Genomic DNA, 17555 nt, shown 5'->3' on the forward strand with positions numbered 1-17555 from the left:
ATAGGATTTACAGACTATCGAAACAAGCAGGTGAGCAAACATAATAAAACTCTCAGTATACTGTGGAACCTCGGTCTTTGAAGCGTCTCTGAAGCTGAATGATTTGGAACACGAAATCATGCCGAAAACCTGGAAGTGAATGCTTCCGTCTTCGAATGCGTCTTGGATGTCAACCAGCTTCTGAGGCGCGCTTCTCCATTTTCTCCATTGAAATTGCCAACCGCCCATTGCAACTCAGTTGTTGAATGTTTCGGAAGTCGAAAGGTCTTCCGGAACAGATTACGTTCGACAACCGAGGTTCTACTGCATATATAAAATCAAGAGAGTTTAAGAATGTCTGCCTTGCCTAAACAAAAGCATTTTTAGCAAGCATCAAAAACAACACAACAAAGACATCTGGTTGTAGAGCACAGGTGCTATCAGTGTTTAAAAGGGAAGTATGCAACTATGTCATAACTATGTCATAATCAGAGTGTGCTTTTCCCTTTCAAAAGCTCGAAAATCCTAAGAAAAGATGCAGACCCCGGGTCTGCTCTTTCTTCATCTCCTCCATCTCCTGTGGGGCAGAATTAGGTTGAGAGTGGTCTGGAGGCAGTCTAGCACCAACCCAATAGTAGTAATGTTTTGAGTTCTGCCAGGCTCAAATCAGATTTCATTAAGATGAGCCATTTCCCCAGCCAAGATTTAATAAGCTCTAATTCCTCCCAGCCATTATCTTCTAACTCTCTGCTCTCCTTCCTTCCCATCCAGCTGGTGCTTCTCCATTCATTCATTCATTTGTATACCATCCTTCAACCAAACAGGCAGTTCACAACATAAAAATCAAGCGGGAGAGAAAAAGGAACAGAATTCTCCTCTGACTTGAATAGAAATACAAGCTGGACAATCATTCCAGAGTCACAGAGCCAATTCAGACCTAATAGGCAACCATGATATTGCAAATGGACCTGTGATAGAATGGCTTGCATGATCCCCCCCACTCCCCTCTTAAAAACCACCAAAAGGAGATCAGAAACTTTAACTTCCACTTTTAAGCAAACCATAGTTTTCTGTTACCTCCAAACTCAGGAATAAGTGATTTGCTTAAACAGTGTTTTCAGAACATACTACAGGTTGATTGCAGCTTCTCCCAAGTTTGGATGTAATGTGGGATGGTGGTTTGCTAATAATAATAATAATAATAATAATAGCAGAAGTGATCGTTAAGAAATGTTCTCCTCGTCATAGATGTACAAAAAGACGTCAGGTAGGATCATTCATGTAGTGGGGAACTGGTTTTCAGTTAATATCTAAGAACCAAATACATTTGCCTGGTATTGGAGGTAAGTGTCACAGTCCCCCAAGACTCAGATTTCTGAGCTTGTGGAGGGTGGAGGAGTTTTGGTAATATCTCTTGGGAGTGCCCTCCCTGTGGAACACCCTCCCATCAGATGTCAAGGAGATTAAGAACTACACAACTTGAAGGCAGCCCTGTATCAGGAAGTTTTTAACGTGGCTGGGGAAACCTAGCCAGATGGACAGGGTATAAATAATAACATTCTTCTTCTTCTTCTTCTTCTTCTTCTTCTTCTTCTTCTTCTTCTTCTTCTTCTTCACCAGACAAGCAGACTGGTTGTCTGAGTGGTTAGCTACATACAAGCTAGGAACAAAACAAAGCAAATAGGGAGCCCTGCTGGATCAGCCAATGGTCCATATACGTACAGTGGTACCTCTGGTTACAAACTTAATTCGTTCCGGAGCTCCGTTCTTAACCTGAAACCGTTCTTAACTTGAGGTACCACTTTAGCTAATGGGGCCTCCTGCTGCTGCTGAAGTAAAGTTCCTAACCCGAGGTACTACTTCTGGGTTAGCGGAGTCTGTAACCCGAAGTGTTTATAACCTGAGGTGTTTGTAACCCAAGGTACCACTGTAGTCCATCATCCTGTTATCACAATGTCCAACCAGATGCCTACACGATAAGCCCACAAACAGAATCTGAACACAGCAGCACTCTTCTCACCTGTGATTCTCAGCAACTGGTACTCAGAAGCATAATGTTTATGGCATTGCAATTAATATTCAGGGTGTGTTTCTTGAATCGCGGTACAGCCACTTAAAGTTGTCAAAGCCAGACTTGCCTGTTACACTTCTGGTATTGCACTGAGTAGCAAAAGAATTTCAGCATCTTGAATGGTGTTGCATATGGTCCGTGGATAGGATTACGTCTCTGCTGTAAATATCATTGGTTGGGTGGGGGAAAGTTGACACATATTTCCCACTCCCCTTCAAGGGTACTTTTGTCACTCATTCTCACCAATCCACTTGATTCCCAGTTCTCCTGAACTGACAATTTGCATACCATTAGGGTATTCTAGTACCATGTGCTGATTGATTGATTGCCTTGATCCATCGACTCCCTGTTCAAGAAAATTTACAAGCAGAAGTGATTTAAAATATATGCAATTTAGTTCCATAAAATTCCATTTGTAAAATCCAAGCAGAAACAACAGTGACTCAATTAAAGCAACAATAAAATGTTCATTATGGAAAGCCTAGCAGCTTGGCAGAGATGTTGAACAGATTTTACCCCCTCCAAGGAGAAAGGGAGAAGGAAGGTTTGCTTGATTGAAGATGGAGTAAAACACACACACACACACACACACACACACGACTAAATATATAAATGCATTTCCTCCACACCAGCTCACCTATGCTGTTGTATGAGCATTAGTGCTGTAGAAACAATAGAATAAGTAAGTGCTATTCATTCATTTGCTTTAAGCTTATTAGAGGCTTCCTTGTGCTATAAACCTTGCCATATGCTGAGTGAAATGAGCTTCTCCTACTCAGCATCCTGAGCTTTCTGTAAACACCTAAGGACATGCAAGGACACAGGCTCTTGGGGAGGGTGCTTTGAGGAAACAGTGAAGAAAAAAGAAGTCAGCATTAATTAGTGACCCTCAATAAGGAGAATTGTAGTCCAAAATATCAGGAGGGAACCAGGCTGATGAAGACTTGTCTGGACCTAGTGCAGAAGTGAATGCATCCCTTATCCAGTGACACCTGCTCATCTTTTGCTGTAGAAGATGGACTTCTTATTCCTTCTGAAGATCATGATGCGAATCAGCATTTGGGGTTCACAGAAGGGATGTACAAAAGGGCCTTAATTGATTCTGACATTCACTCAGGTTTTCATCTGATATTTTCCTTTCTGCTGCAATTGGTTTATTTTACACAAGTTGTCTTCTGTTTCATCCTCTGCTGATGTGAAGTGAAGACATACATATTCTTTTAATGTATTTCTTAGCACACAATAGACCTGCATGGTGCTATTTTTCTAGAAAAAAAGGTGCTGGAACTCAGTTCTTTTAGAATGATAATGGTGCCCACCTGAGAGGGGCCAGAATTGAGTTCCAGCAAGTTCCAGCTGAAAAGATGTCCTGGACCTGCAGATCTCAGCCATCAACAGATATTAAGATATCAGTTACATTCCCTAGATGTTCCCTTTCAAAGTTAATGAGATTCCAGAGGTCTGAAATTCCCTGCTGGTCTGCTATGGCAAAAAACCCTCCAAAGAGTCTTGTGACACCTGAAATACAAAGTTAATGAACTGGCTAAAGGTCCATCACAAATCCATCTTTAGCTACAATTCTAGCAGTTGCTCCAGGAGGTTAATCTGGACAGCCTAGAAGCCTCCCTTCAACTCTTAATATTCTATGAAATAGATTCTTGCCTTAATCCACCAGTTGTGTATGACAGGAGTGGGAAAAACCTGAGGTCCTGCCTAAGGTGGGTGGGGCCAGAGGGAAAAGTAGGCAGAGCAATGTAGGCACTTACCTCTGTACAGCCAGGCAAAAGGCAGAGGTTCTGCACACTCACATCTCTTTATCCCAGCAAGCAGGAGGCATTACAAAGGTTCAGTGACAGATTCCAGCCAGGCAAAAGCTCTCACTTAAGTAGAGCACAGAGCAGAGAAGATTGAGGGAGGTGGCATGGGGAAGAGCCCTAAGGGATGGATAGAGGTCTACACCCCCCCCCTGGGACTGATGTTCCCTACCCTTCTCTATGACAATAATACTTGAATGTAGGCCACTTGCTCTGTGATGAGAAGAGAGCCAGGGGCCAGGGCAGGGCAAGGTTCATTCTAGATGCAAATTTCAAGGAGCACAGAGTTCTGACATTGCTTCAGCAAAACACATCCCAATTGTTTCCCCACTTGCACTAGAAGGTTCTCCTTTAATTAAAGGGGCCTAGCCCTCTCCTGTAGTCTCCTACTAAGGCAGAAATGTAGGGGTCTCTGGTCCTGGTGGCTTGTCTCTAATGGAGTAATCCAAGTCTGAGGCCATTAGTGCCACATTCATGGGCTGGAGGGACACTGACCCCAGAGGCTTATCCTGTAGCAGCATGCCTTTATCCTTCTGGTTCAGACTGTGGCTCTATGATCTGGAGAAGACTCTGACTCCTGGTTACCAATGGTAGGGGCAGAAAGAGTTTTGGTTGAAGTCCTCCTTCAACCAGGGTGTTTCTGTGCTTTGGCCTCTATATATTCCTGCATTGTGTCCTCCAGATTTAGGGTTGCAATCCAGCAACATCTGGAAGGCACCAGTGGAAACCGTGCCTGGTTATGCATGTGAAAAATCATTTGGGATTCTTCTGAGAACAAAATTCAGCAGTGATGCAAAACATACTAGGCATCCTAATCTGGTGTTTGTTTACTCAGAAGTAAGGCCCAAATAAATTAATGTGCATAGGATTTTTGCTATAGTCAGTAATATGATCACAGCTCTTAAATTGGCAGGCTGAAATTAATTTTAAATTATTGATTTTTATTCTAGCTTGTCTGTTGAATTTGGGCATGGTCTAATTTTCCCCATGTGATGAGTGAGCATAAGGTGTTGGTTTGTTAGATATGTTGCAATGTAGAGAAGTAATTATATCACTGACAGCCGTAGTATTAGTTGACAGGTTGTTTGATTGCAGTTGCCTCAAGGTCATATCTCTTTCAGTAGATTCAACAGTGTAGCAGAGACATCTTTCTATGGCTCCAGTTTTCATCAAAATAGCTGTTCCTGCAAGAAGCAAATCAGAGAGACAGATTCTCTCCCTTTATGTATATAAGAATTTCTTATTGTACATGATAACAAGTGTCTCATTTTTGATCTGGGATAGTATCCTCTTGGCAACTATTCTGTTGGTTGTAATCCTTTGAGGAATGTTTTGAAAGTAGTTTCTTACTAAAATATGGATAACAGCTCCTTTTTTTGTTGAAATACTGTTCCTCTTTATAGTTACATTAGATGCACTCAGCAATTAGGAAAATGAGTCTGGAACAGACCCCCACAAGAGGTGATGGACTCTCCTTCCTTGGAGGCTTTTAAGCAGAGGTTGGCTGGCCATCTGTCATATATGATCTAATTGAGATTCTTGCATTCCAGGGGGTTGGATTATATGACCCTCGGGGTCCTTCCAGCTCTGTAACTCTATTATTCTGTAAATATGTGTGTTTAAATAAAAGCCTTTTCCTTAGCACTTCAGATGTTTATGAATGTTCCGTGACATCACAGCCACCTCAGACAATCAAACAATGTTCCTCCCCTGGTCTTGACTGTTTGTCCCATTGTGTATGAGACTGCATGTCTCATATCACCTTAACTCTAATAGTATTCTAAACTCGTTCTTTGGGGGAAGGTTTTTTTTGGCATAAATGGTTGCTCCCTTTTGGAACTGCTTTTAATTGCTGTAGTTAACTTTTTTTTTTTTTGGTTGCTGCATTTTTAAAACCTTTCTCGCGCTGCTGTTTCAGTGTTTAATGGCTGCTTAATCAGTGTTATATTGTGCTTAAAATGGTCAAGTGTGCATTAAGTTTAAATTGGTGTCAATGAAAGTTGTTTGTTAAACCTAATTATAATCTGGAGGCAATTTTGGGTGAGTGTGGGAGTCATAGCTGTCAAGTTTTCCCTTTTTTAAAAGGAAAATCCTATTCGGAATAAGGGAATTTCTCTTAAAAAAAGGGAAACGTTGACAGCTATGGTGGAGGTTGCAGTTGGGAAGGAAAGTGTTAATCTTCTTAATATACTTACACACACACACACACACACACACACACACACACACACACACTGCATCCACTGAACAACTATTAGTTTTATATATTTTTACGTATGTCCCATTGGAAACTGTCTTCTAAGTCCAAATGGGGAGACTAGGGAGGGGACAAAGAGGGGTGAAGAGAGGGGAAAGGAAATAAAGTGAAAAGGCAGAATGAGGGGGAGGGAATGGATGGTGTATCAGAGCCCTGCTCTTACCTGCTGCTCCACACCTGGGCTGCATTCACTTGGCAGTTTATTCCATTTCCATGATGCTTCTCTGTTCATTTCCACATTATTTTTGAGCTTTCACATCACCTAAGAGCCACTTCCGGAAAACTAATGGAACACAGAGCATACTCAAAGCTCATTTCCATGTTATTTGATTCCAAGGGGGTGGGGGTGGGTGGGATGTGTTTGCAGGAAGGTTGCAGCCCTCTTTACCTGGAAAGTCACAGAAGTAAAGTGAACAAATCTGGAGCGGTATGCCAGCGTGCAGATCTTTCCTGCAGTTTTCATGGCGGAATCATGAGGGCACAGAAGCACCCATGTGCAGAATGGGTTGTTGGGGAGCAGTGAAAATGACATTCATTGTTGTTGTCCCTAGGGGTTGGCTAAGCTGGTGGGGGGTGGGGTGCAAAAATCACTCCTCTCTTGGTGCCTCAACAGAGGAATCTGAATTCTGGTGTGGGCCATCACAGCAGCAATTGCAAGGGAGGGTGGGTGGGCTGGTCAGCCAAATTTCATCCATGGGCCAAACATTCCCCACCTCTGGAATAGAATGTGTGTCTGTGAGTGTGTGAGAGAGAGAGAGGAAGGAGGGAGGTATTTCTGGTACTACTGAAGGGGAGGGTGAATTTTGCCCACCTCTGCTCCTGCTACTACAGCCTTTAAAATTACATAAATACTGGACCCTCTCCTGGAATAACTGTTGCTGTATCAGGAAGGCTGATAAATTGATAATGCCCAGTGGGCACTTCCCACTGTTTTAGAAATCCATCTGTGTTTAAGAAATGTGATTGCAGGAGGAACTTCTCTTCCTCTGGCTCTAATTTTATTTGAAATACCCCATTGCTATATTGTCACTGTTGTTTTCTAACCCCTTCTCTCTTTTCCGTTCTCAAAAGGGGAAAGTTACGTATGTTCATCTGACAACTTTTTTAAGAAAGTGGAGTATACCAAGAATGTCAACCCCAACTGGTCTGTCAACGTGAAAACCTCCGCCAACATGAAAGCGCCTCAGTCCCTGGCCAGTAGCAACAGTGGCCAGGCCAGGGAGAACAAGGATTTCGTGCGCCCCAAGCTGGTGACCATCATTCGGAGTGGGGTGAAACCCAGGAAGGCTGTCCGTGTGCTGCTGAATAAGAAGACGGCACATTCCTTTGAGCAAGTTCTCACCGATATCACAGAAGCCATAAAGCTGGAAACAGGAGTCGTCAAAAAGCTGTACACGCTGGATGGAAAGCAGGTAAGACCATTTTGTTCAAATGTCCCCAAGACCTCCAAAGTTTCACAACAGTACAAAGAGTGGAAGGAAAGACACACGTAGAATTGTGTGGCATTTGCTCCACATATTTTTCGCTCTATAAGATGCACCAGACCACAAGACGCACCTAGTTTTTGGAGGAGGAAAACAAGAAAAAAAATATTCTGAATCTCAGAAGCCAGAACAGCAAGAGGGATTGCTGCGCAGTGAAAGCAGCAATCCCTCTTGCTGTTCTGGCTTCTGGGATAGCTGCGCAGCCTACATTCGCTCCATAAGATGCACACACATTTCCCCTTACTTTTTAGGAGGGAAAAAGTGAGTCTTATAGAGCAAAAAATACGGTACTTAAAAACACCATCAAATTCTTAACCAGCGAGCCTCAGAATGGGAAACCTGTTACTACACTGGTGTCTTCTCCTCTCCCACATGCTATCTGGAGTCTTCAGTCAGTTTAGAAGCCAGGATTGGAACTCCTTCCTAAATTGAGACAGTGTCCTATTTGGAGGGTCTCATTTTCTATCCCACATCCACTCCTGCCACTTGATCATAAGCAAGCCCTACTCACATGATGGGTGTGCAGGTAAGCTGACTTGGTCACATGATGCTCGTGTCTACACTGAAGCTGTGTATACACTATTATCAGTCCAAAATAATTGATGTTTTTCCTTAACATGCTGCTTTCAATCTAGATTGATTCTAGGTCCTGCCATCTTCAAGGGTGGGTGTGGCTACTTGTCACTTGTTTGAAAACTCGCCCCTTGATTAAGTTATCCTTGCCTTTTGCACCCTGCACATCTCCCAGGTGAATGAAGTAGGAAGTGGGGTTTGTAGTATTGGTGTACAACCACCCAGTGTCATTGGATATACTCTTGTGCATGCACACACTTTGCCGGGACATCCTACATCTGTTTTCAAATTACAGTGCAGCATAATGCAGAATCAGTTTGCAAGAAGTTTTGTTTTTTAAATGAAACCAGTTTCTTGAACTGCTTTTCAGGCGAAATTCAGCAAATAAATAAATAAAATTATGCAATATATCTAGATTGTGTGTAGACTACATCGAAAAAGAAAATACTGAGTCTCCAATTTGTTCTAGAATAAAATGCCACGTGTACACAGTCTGAGTGGCATAAGTTAGCTTCCTTCACAACTGCGTCACAGGTGGTTCTAGGGAAGGGTCCTAGCTCACTGGTAGAGTACCTGCTTGGCATAAGAACATAAGGAGAGCTCTGCGGGATCAAGCCAAAGGATTATCTAGTCCAACATCCTATTCTCACAGAGGCCAAGCAGATGCCCATAGGAAACCTGCAAGTGGGACCTAAGTGCAACAGTGTTATTCCAACTTGTGATTCCAATCAGCTGGTTTTTAGAGGCATATTGACAGCCTTCTCCGCTCCGAATTTATCTAATTCTCCTTAAAGTCATCCACGTTGGTAGTCATCATTACATCCTGTGCAAGCAAATCAGGTCCCAGCTTCAATCACCAGTTAGATATGGGATCCACCCCGTCTGAAATCACTGTTGTGAGCACTGGTGGAGGAACAGGGGTGCGGGGGGAGCGTACCACCCCCGGCAGCACGATCCCGGTGGGGTGCCATCGCACCTGCCCCCCCATGCTGGGCACCACACCCTCAGGCAGTGTGCCATGTCCCCAGGACGCGTGCCATGCCCCTTTGGGCAGCGTGCCACACTCCCAGGATGCATGCCATGCCCCTGCGGGCAGTGCACCACACCCCAGGATGCGCGCCACGCCCCTGCGAGCAGCATGCCATGCCCCCAGGAAGCGTGCCAGCCACACCTCCGCCTGCTCTCCGCCCCCCCCCCAACGCCAGAGCTTGAAGCTCCGCCACTGGTTGTGAGACAGCATAATATTGACCTAGGTGAACAGTGGTCTGAATCAGTATAAAACTTCCTTCCTTTCTCCCACATACATATTCAGCCTTCCCCACCTTATGCCTGAACATGCTGGCTGATGCTGAAAGAAAACTGTTCTTCACCCATGTACCATGTTGGAGAAAGCTGTCAGAAAATCACATTAACCTCCTTTTGAAACCTCCTTATTTGTCCCTGGGAAAAAGAATTGAGTGTGTCTAGTATGTAGATATACCCGTCAACCCAATATGTTCAATATATGGGCAGCTAAGGGGGGTGGGGTAGGGGCAGCTGCCCCACCCCCTAAATCAAGTAAATCAATAAAAATATTTAACTAACTGAGATTCTGCACCCCCAACATAAAGCCACCCCCAAACACAAAGCCTGGCTATGCCCATGGTTCAATATGCTAACTGCATTTAAATGTAGTTGATGAAAAACTGGGAATCCTTAGCCGAACATCCTTCAAATATTTGAAAGCTGCAGAGTGCAATCCTAAGCATATTTCCTCAGAAGTAACTCTCGCTGTGTTTCATCAGAATTATTCCCTAGTCAGCAGGCACAGTATTGCAGCCTTAGCCCCTTCACACTCTACAATTTTATAATCTGTTGCAATATCCTCTTCTCGTTTCCCTTACCCATGTTTTTCCATATTCCTTCTCTGATACTAAAGCCATGCTGACTAAGTGAACATCTACTGAAGCCTAAAATTAACCTGCCAAAGTGGCCACCATCTGTTCCTATAGAAGCCAGATTTTTCATGCCAGTGGTTATGTTACTAAATTGTCACTGGTATTAGTATCAGGCGGGAGAATGCAGCCAACCATTGGAGGAAAACAGATGCAGCAACACCACTGTCCTGAGCACCACTGAACTGTGAATATTCTCCAAAGGATTCTCCCTCTGCTGCTGCTGCTGCTGCTGCTGCTGCCACCACCACACACTTTGAAATAAACAATGCAGGCAGATTGTACCAGAGTATTATTTTGGCTTTAGGGTACAGTCTCAACAGTTCTCAAGCTTCACACTAGTCAGAACGTTTTAAAGCAAAATGGGTTGCTGTCTGTCTAGAAACAAAGTGAGTTGGAGGAATGGGTAGAGATCATTTGGGGTGAACAGATTCCCCGGCATATTGCATCCCATTATTGCTGTGGAGGAGTCAGCTGAAAATGTCATGCTCCTCTTTCCTTTGGGTTTATTACTGAGATTTTCCAAAAGTACGTCTGGAATTGGCACATGGACAGTTTCCTGAAGGTTTAAAGTGTCCTGCTGTTCATTGGTTATATATCTCTCTCTCACTCCTCAGCCCCACCCTGTTGCTTCTAGTGCGTGCAGATAAATTAGAGTGCAAAAAGGAATGTGGATGCAATTCCTTTTGCACTGTACTTCATTGGTAACTGAAGGCTAATCCACACTTCCTCTGGTCCCACTGCTTTTCCCTGGGGATAACTGCTCTTTAGTGTTCAATCCAGTTTCACCCGGGTTGCCATTTATTCCAATCTATCACTAAAGAGCAGATTTTTCCTTGGAAAGCAGAGGGCAACAAGCTGATGTGTGGATGAGCCCTTAGACTGAACACACACAAGGGACTGAGACCGCACATGTCCAGCAATCTGAATAAAGTCCAGAAATAAAATTTTAAAACAGAGCATAGGAAGCTGCCTTATATTGACTCATACCATTGGTCCATCTAGGTCAGTATTGTCTACGCTGACTGACAGCAGTACTCCAGTACTGCTGGAATCTTTTTCAGCCCTACCTGGAGATGCCAGGGTTTGAACCTGGGGTTTTCTGCTTTCAAAGTGGAATCTCTAGTGCTGAACTGTGGCCCTTCTCCATAATGTGAATGCCAAACTCTCTATCTAGCTATCTATATACATGCATTCAAATAAACTGCGCCTTTCTTTAGGGTAGTTTTCAAAATGAGGGAAAGGACTTCTAGGTGAGCTGATCTAGGACCCTCTGGACTCCCTGCCCTTTGACTTCCCTACCTCCTAGGTCCTCTTCCCCGTCCACATCTGTTCCACAAAACTTCTCCTTCCGACAAAACTTCCCCTGCCCACAAAACTTCTGCTCAGCCAAACTGACAATGTTGCCTTCCCTCACGGACTTTGGAGTACAAATATTTTTACAGCTTTGTTCCGACTTGTGTGCAACGGAGGGCAAGGGGAGTCAACTAGGGACTAAAGTGATATAAAGCTCACAGAGCCAATGTCCTAATTGCTCACATTAGTGAGCAGGCCTGACGTGGAATTTTTTTTAAAGGGCATCAAAAGAGTTTCACATGACCAACTGGTTTACTGGCATCATTGGAGACCTGAAGGAGTGTCTCCAACCCCTTCGTTCAGCCCGGACACTGAGATCCAGCTCCAAGGGCCTTCTGGTGGTTCCCTCACTGCAGGAAGTGAAGTAACAGGGAACCAGGCAGAGGGCCTTCTCGGTAGTGGTGCTTGCCCTGTGGAATGCCTTCCTGTCAGGTGTCAAGGAAATAAACAACTATCTGACTTTTAGAAGACATCTGAAGGCAGCCCTGCTTAGGGAAGTCTTTAATGTTTGATGTTTTATGGTATTTTTAATATTTTGTTGGAAGCCGCCCAGAGTAGCTGGGGAAACCCAGCCAGATGGGCGGGGTATGAAAAAAAAAATATTATTATTATTAGCTTCCAGAAATCTCCCTAAAGTTGCATTCTTTTTCCTAACCTCTGACAGCCTGAACATCTCAAGTTCTTGACTAGCTCATCAATTGAATGGTTCCATAATGGCTTGAGAATGTACAGCATGCAGTCAGGATCTGCATGTTGTGCATATTGTGCAGGGCCTGCTGGAGATTATGCATAATAACCAGAGACTGGACAAAATTCCACATATATATCCACATTCCCCAAGGCCATGGTCAGATGCAGTAACACTTCTGAATACCGACTGTTTGACACCACAGGAGAAGAAGATGCTTGATTCCTACTTGAGGGTTTCCCATAGACATCTAGGTGGTCACTGTAAGAACAGAATGCTGGACTAGATAGGCTATCAGCCTGGTCTAGCAGGCTCTTTTCATCTGTGAAACGTGCTTAATTCTCTCTTAATGGACAGGTTATTTGCTCCTTCTGCACATATAAGATCCATATTTGGGGTAAGGTTATCATATGCACCTACCAAAAACAAAAGGGGGAGGAGGAACATTGGCCTGTTGTTCCATAGCTTTTATTTTCCTAAGTCTTTAGCTAAGTGCTGCTGCTGCTTCTAAATGTTACCTGTCTTTTCCAATGAAGTTATATACATATTCATGTGTCAGGACATTTGTGGTTTTACACACCAGAGAATTCCTAGCCCTGTTAGAATGTTTCCCTCTAGCAGTCTTTGCCTCTACAAGGATGTAATGTGGCAGGTGATAGGTGAACTCCAGATACCTGCTGGAGAAGCAGATGCAAATGTGTACCAAGGCTAGGTCACTGCTAGATTCTGCAGAGCTCTGTGAATTTGCCACCTTTGCTTAGATGATGCGTGAAGTGAGATAGTTCAAGCAGTGGAAGAAGAAGAAAAGTTAGTGAACAGCTGTTTCCACAGAAAGTACAAATACAAATGAAACCATTGTTTCAAGAGCTATGGTGGTGCCATTCTTCAAGAAACAACGCCTAACATGATTGCTTCAGACCCATAACATTGGCTACACATTGACATGCGGGTATTCAGTAGTTCAGGGGCAGCTAACCTGGTCCCCTCAAGATGTTGTTGGACAACAACTCCCATAAGCCTCCACTAGCATAACCAATGGTCAGGGATGATGGCCATTCCTGCTAGCTCATACTGATGAGGGGACCAAATGTTGCATCCTTGAAAGTAGGCAAGGTCCCCAAATCCAGAGAAAAATATGGGCTTGGCCAGAGGATCATAAGGATCCCTAGGATGAAGGTTGGATTGGCCAGGTTTGGTATCTAATATATTAGGAGTCTGTTGTTTTTCAGCTCAAGCCACTGCTATCAGGGATAATATCGATTGTAAAATGGTGTAGAGGGATTTAAAATGGCACCACCAGGGAGCAGATCTTTTTCAATGAATCATGACTTTTCTATTATATCCTACTTTGCAAAATGGAAGATAATTTAAAACCAGTTTGAGGGGGGACAGTTTATATTACATACACAGAGGAATACACACACACACACACACACACACACACACACACACACAAACGGAGTGCAAATATACAGCAGCTGGAGCAGTGCAGAAGGTCACAGCTTTTGCAGCTCTGCTCCATGAAGAACAATGGAAATAATAAGTGGTATTGACTCCACAGGAATAATTATGCAGCCAGTCTGCCTGCAGGGCAGCAGGGGAGAACAGGACGGTGAGGTCCTTCGTTTCTATCCCCATCCCTCGCCATCTGTTCTCTGCCACTTAGCTGATATCTGGTCCACTGGCAGGGCCTGAAAAAGCTTGTTCTTCTCTTGGCAATCTACAGACATCAGTCCCTACCATGTGCTGATGGGCTTGAAGGCTCAAGAGCCTGGTAGAGGGACTTGACCTCAGATACCATGTCTGGTAGAAGGGCAAATGGCACAGTCTTTCCATCCCTTCTCCTTTTTAACTAACTTATGTAAATAAAAGTATTTGCTTGGACAGTGAAATATACATCTTTTTTTAAAAAAAGCTGGCTGGAATACTTGGTGTAATTCTATGTTCCCTATTTCTAAGCTATGTGAATACAAATAAATGTAATCGTACTCTCCTCCAACATTTCATGGCTCCACGAAGAGGATTCTTATTCACTTGGTGAATTTCTGGGATGCACATTCTTTTACTTTTCTGCCAAACCTTTTTGCATTAGGCTTTCTTGATCTTGGTCTAAGAACTTATGGAAGCTTCTACTGATCTGATCTTTTTATATTTTGATTTACTGCATGCTCTAGGTTGCTTTGTTGGCTGTTTGTCAAAAAATCAAGACATGCGCAAAAAATGAAAAGCCAATCAACCAAACAAAAAACCTGGTTGGAACAGTAAATAAGGGTGGGGTCAATTATTTATTTACTTCCAATATTTACAGACTGCTTTTCACCATAAATGGTCTTGAAGCAACCAGTTTTTAAAACGTTCATCATCTTGGCTAGTAACTATTATCCTACTTACCTTCCATGAATTTCTCCAACCCTCTTTAAAGCTACCCAAATGTGTAGCCATCACTAACTCTTGTGGGAGCTAATTCCAGGGTTTAACTATGTGCTGTGTGAAGAAGTGCCTCCTTTTATCTGTTCTGATTCTTCCGGAATTCAGTTTCATTGGGTAACCCCATCAGATTCTAATATTGTGAGAGATGGGGGTGGGGGACCTCTCTCTGTCCACTTTCTCCAAGCTTGAGGTTTCCAGGCCTGAGGGGGCCCTGAGCAAAGTGTCCTCTGGTGGGTCTCTTTCTCCATCAATGGGCCCTGGAGGGCTTACCTAGAGAAAGAGAGCAACAGTCCACTGTGTATTACAAGATGGCTTAGCTGCCATTTTAATTTCACATGGTGTCCTGAGACAATGTTCCACTTTCCCATTATGGGAAATTTAAATTGCAGTAGACTTAAAAGGGGCCATGTCAGGCAGCTGCCCTGGGCCATACTAGGATGCTGGGCGACGGCAACTGCCCTGGGACACCAGGTGCTGATGCTGACCCAGATTAAAAATTACTTGAGTATATACTGAAAGATTTGTGAACTTCTTAAACCTGAAAAGCTTTCCTGGAGAGTTCATTTCTGGACAACTCAGCTGTAATGGGACTGAAACACCCCCTCTCGCCTTCCTAATGCAGCCATATCAGAAACCTTATCAACTGCTGGCAGACTGCAGGATTACATGTAAATGAAGTATCAAAGGCTAGAATTAGAATATTAGCTATGATGAATATGACTTTTGCATGCTCAAGTGGGCTTCACAGTGGATTAAAAGCATCCTAGCCTACATCTCTTAATTCTTGCTGAAAGTTTAAAGCACTGTTTTCACTGAATTTTAATATGGTGTTATTACTTTCTATGATACTATGGATTTTCTATTATTTTAGACAACTGCAGTCACTGAGGTTTACATCTGGACAAGCATATGTCAGGATGAAATGAAAGCAATGAGACTATTATAGCCAAACATGCCAGTCAACAAACTGCTTCATTGCCTGTGTAGGGAATTTTTATTTTTAACTTTTTGGCATCATTTGTTTTTCAAAATTTGAAATGGAGTTTTGCTGATGTTGCTAGCCTAGATCTTTAATCCTTGTTTTTCAGTGTGATTAGGGACTTGCCATCAAATCACCCATAATCACCAATGATTGCATGTTCTCTGCATATTTTTTTAAGCAGCAAAGGAAACTCTCAGCTGTGCATAATAGCAAGGATTTGGACACCTCTTAATTACTAATGTTAAGTATTCAATTGGCAAATCATCCTCATTGCATGCTAATTAGTGTCACGGTCCAAGGAAGAGATGGGCACAATATAGACTATAAGCGCTATGAGGTCCAAGATGCCTGTTTTAGAAACTGTATTCGTGCAGTCAGTGTGGGGTCCTCCAGATCTTTATTGGAATACAACTTTCATCATTCCTGATCTGATGGGTGTTGGTCAAGAGCTGACAGTGCCCACTTTGCTGCCACCACTGCCGTAAACAACTGCAAATATATATATAATCTATAGGCAAACATGAGTACCAAGACAGTACAACTGACTGGAGAAAATATTGCACAGCTCTCATGAAGAATTCCAACCATAATGTCTTCCTCAGTGTCTTGGTCTCAGTGCTGCCTTTGTAGAACTCAGTAAGGAAAAGGATGGTGACAAAACTCAACCTATTGCCCATTGGGAATGATAAGGGGGAAGGCAAGGAGCCCAACAGTAAGTGGAGACAAAGCCCATGACAGGCAAAGCCAGAGCAAAATAGTACTCAGCACCAACCAATTTTAGTTCCTCTGCCCCTGTCTTGGACAATCACTGGACTGCTTGTAAATACAGTGGTACCTCGGGTTACATACGCTTCAGGTTAGAGACGCTTCAGGTTACAGACTTCGCTAACCCAGAAATAATACCTCGGGTTAAGAACTTTGCTTCAGGATGAGAACAGAAATTGTGCTCCGGCAGCACAGCGGCAGCGGGAGGCCCCATTAGTTAAAGTGGTGCTTCAGGTTAAGGACAGTTTCAGGTTAAGAATGGACCTCCGGAATGAATTAAGTACTTAACCTGAGGTTCCACTGTAAGAAGATAAGCAGGTGGGAGCTTGCTCAGGGCAGGCTGTGTTTAGTGAGGCAGTGCTCCATTTGCCTTTATGGGTTAGCCTCCTTTGACAGCCGCATTTGTGCTAGAGCTAATAAATAAAGAATAATAAAAACCCAGAGTCTCATCCTGCAAAGCCACAGGTGTTTTGAAGGCCCACCCTCAGCACGAGAGGCTATCCAAGGGCAATATTTAGGCCATAGGACAAAAACCTTCTTGATTCCATGTCTCCCACCTTCCCTTCTTCACGTGCTTCCTTCCCATAACTCATGGCTTTGACTGGTGTGTGTATTCCCATTCCCCCAACCTCCCATTGTGTAGTCTGGCAGCTGCAAGGACCAGTTGCTAGGTGACAGCCTCTGCAGCACAAAGCGCTCCGGCTGGGCAGGTCAGTCCTGCCATTTTCAGACAGCTGTGCATAATTTCTATTTGCCTTTCTCTCACTGTCGCTAAATCACAGGGCGCCGAATCGGCATAAAACATCTAATGGAGATTAAAGGGCTGCACTTATTCTTCATTGCTTTATTCTTCTTTAAAAACACTTCTTTGGTGAAAAGAGATTGCACATGGGTAGGCTTGTCTTTGACTAGAGCCAGACCAGTGGGGTTAAAAATTAATGTCAGGCCACAGTATTTTTTTGGCATTTAGGGTGTGTGCACGTGTGTGTGTGTGTGTGTGTGTGTGTGTGTGTAAATACACTCAAAAGATTGGATTACTCATTGTGGACAGGCAAAATCAAATAACAGGTGGGGTAAGATTACCTTTGAAGGAGAAAGAGCTGTAGCCTGTAGCTCAGTGGCAGAGTACTTGGTTTGATGCCCAGAATCTCTAGTTTGGGCTGGGAATGTCCCCTGCCTGAGATCCTGGACAGCTTCTGCTGGTTAGTGAACAGTTATTGCG

At 43.6% G+C, this 17555-nt stretch overlaps 1 protein-coding gene across 4 annotated transcripts in view; it reads left to right on the top strand.

Moving 5' to 3' along the window:
* DCX (doublecortin) overlaps positions 1-17555 on the top strand; it is a 118801-nt gene that overhangs the window by 13258 nt on the left and 87988 nt on the right. For all 4 annotated transcript variants that reach the window (XM_028714875.2, XM_028714872.2, XM_028714874.2 and 1 more), the window contains exon 3: positions 7193-7533. In XM_028714875.2, the coding sequence (XP_028570708.1) occupies positions 7193-7533 (341 nt within the window). The remainder of the gene's footprint in view (positions 1-7192; positions 7534-17555) is intronic.

This window comes from Podarcis muralis, chromosome Z, assembly GCF_964188315.1.
Source record: "Podarcis muralis chromosome Z, rPodMur119.hap1.1, whole genome shotgun sequence".
In the NCBI taxonomy this organism is placed as follows: Eukaryota; Metazoa; Chordata; class Lepidosauria; order Squamata; family Lacertidae; genus Podarcis; species Podarcis muralis.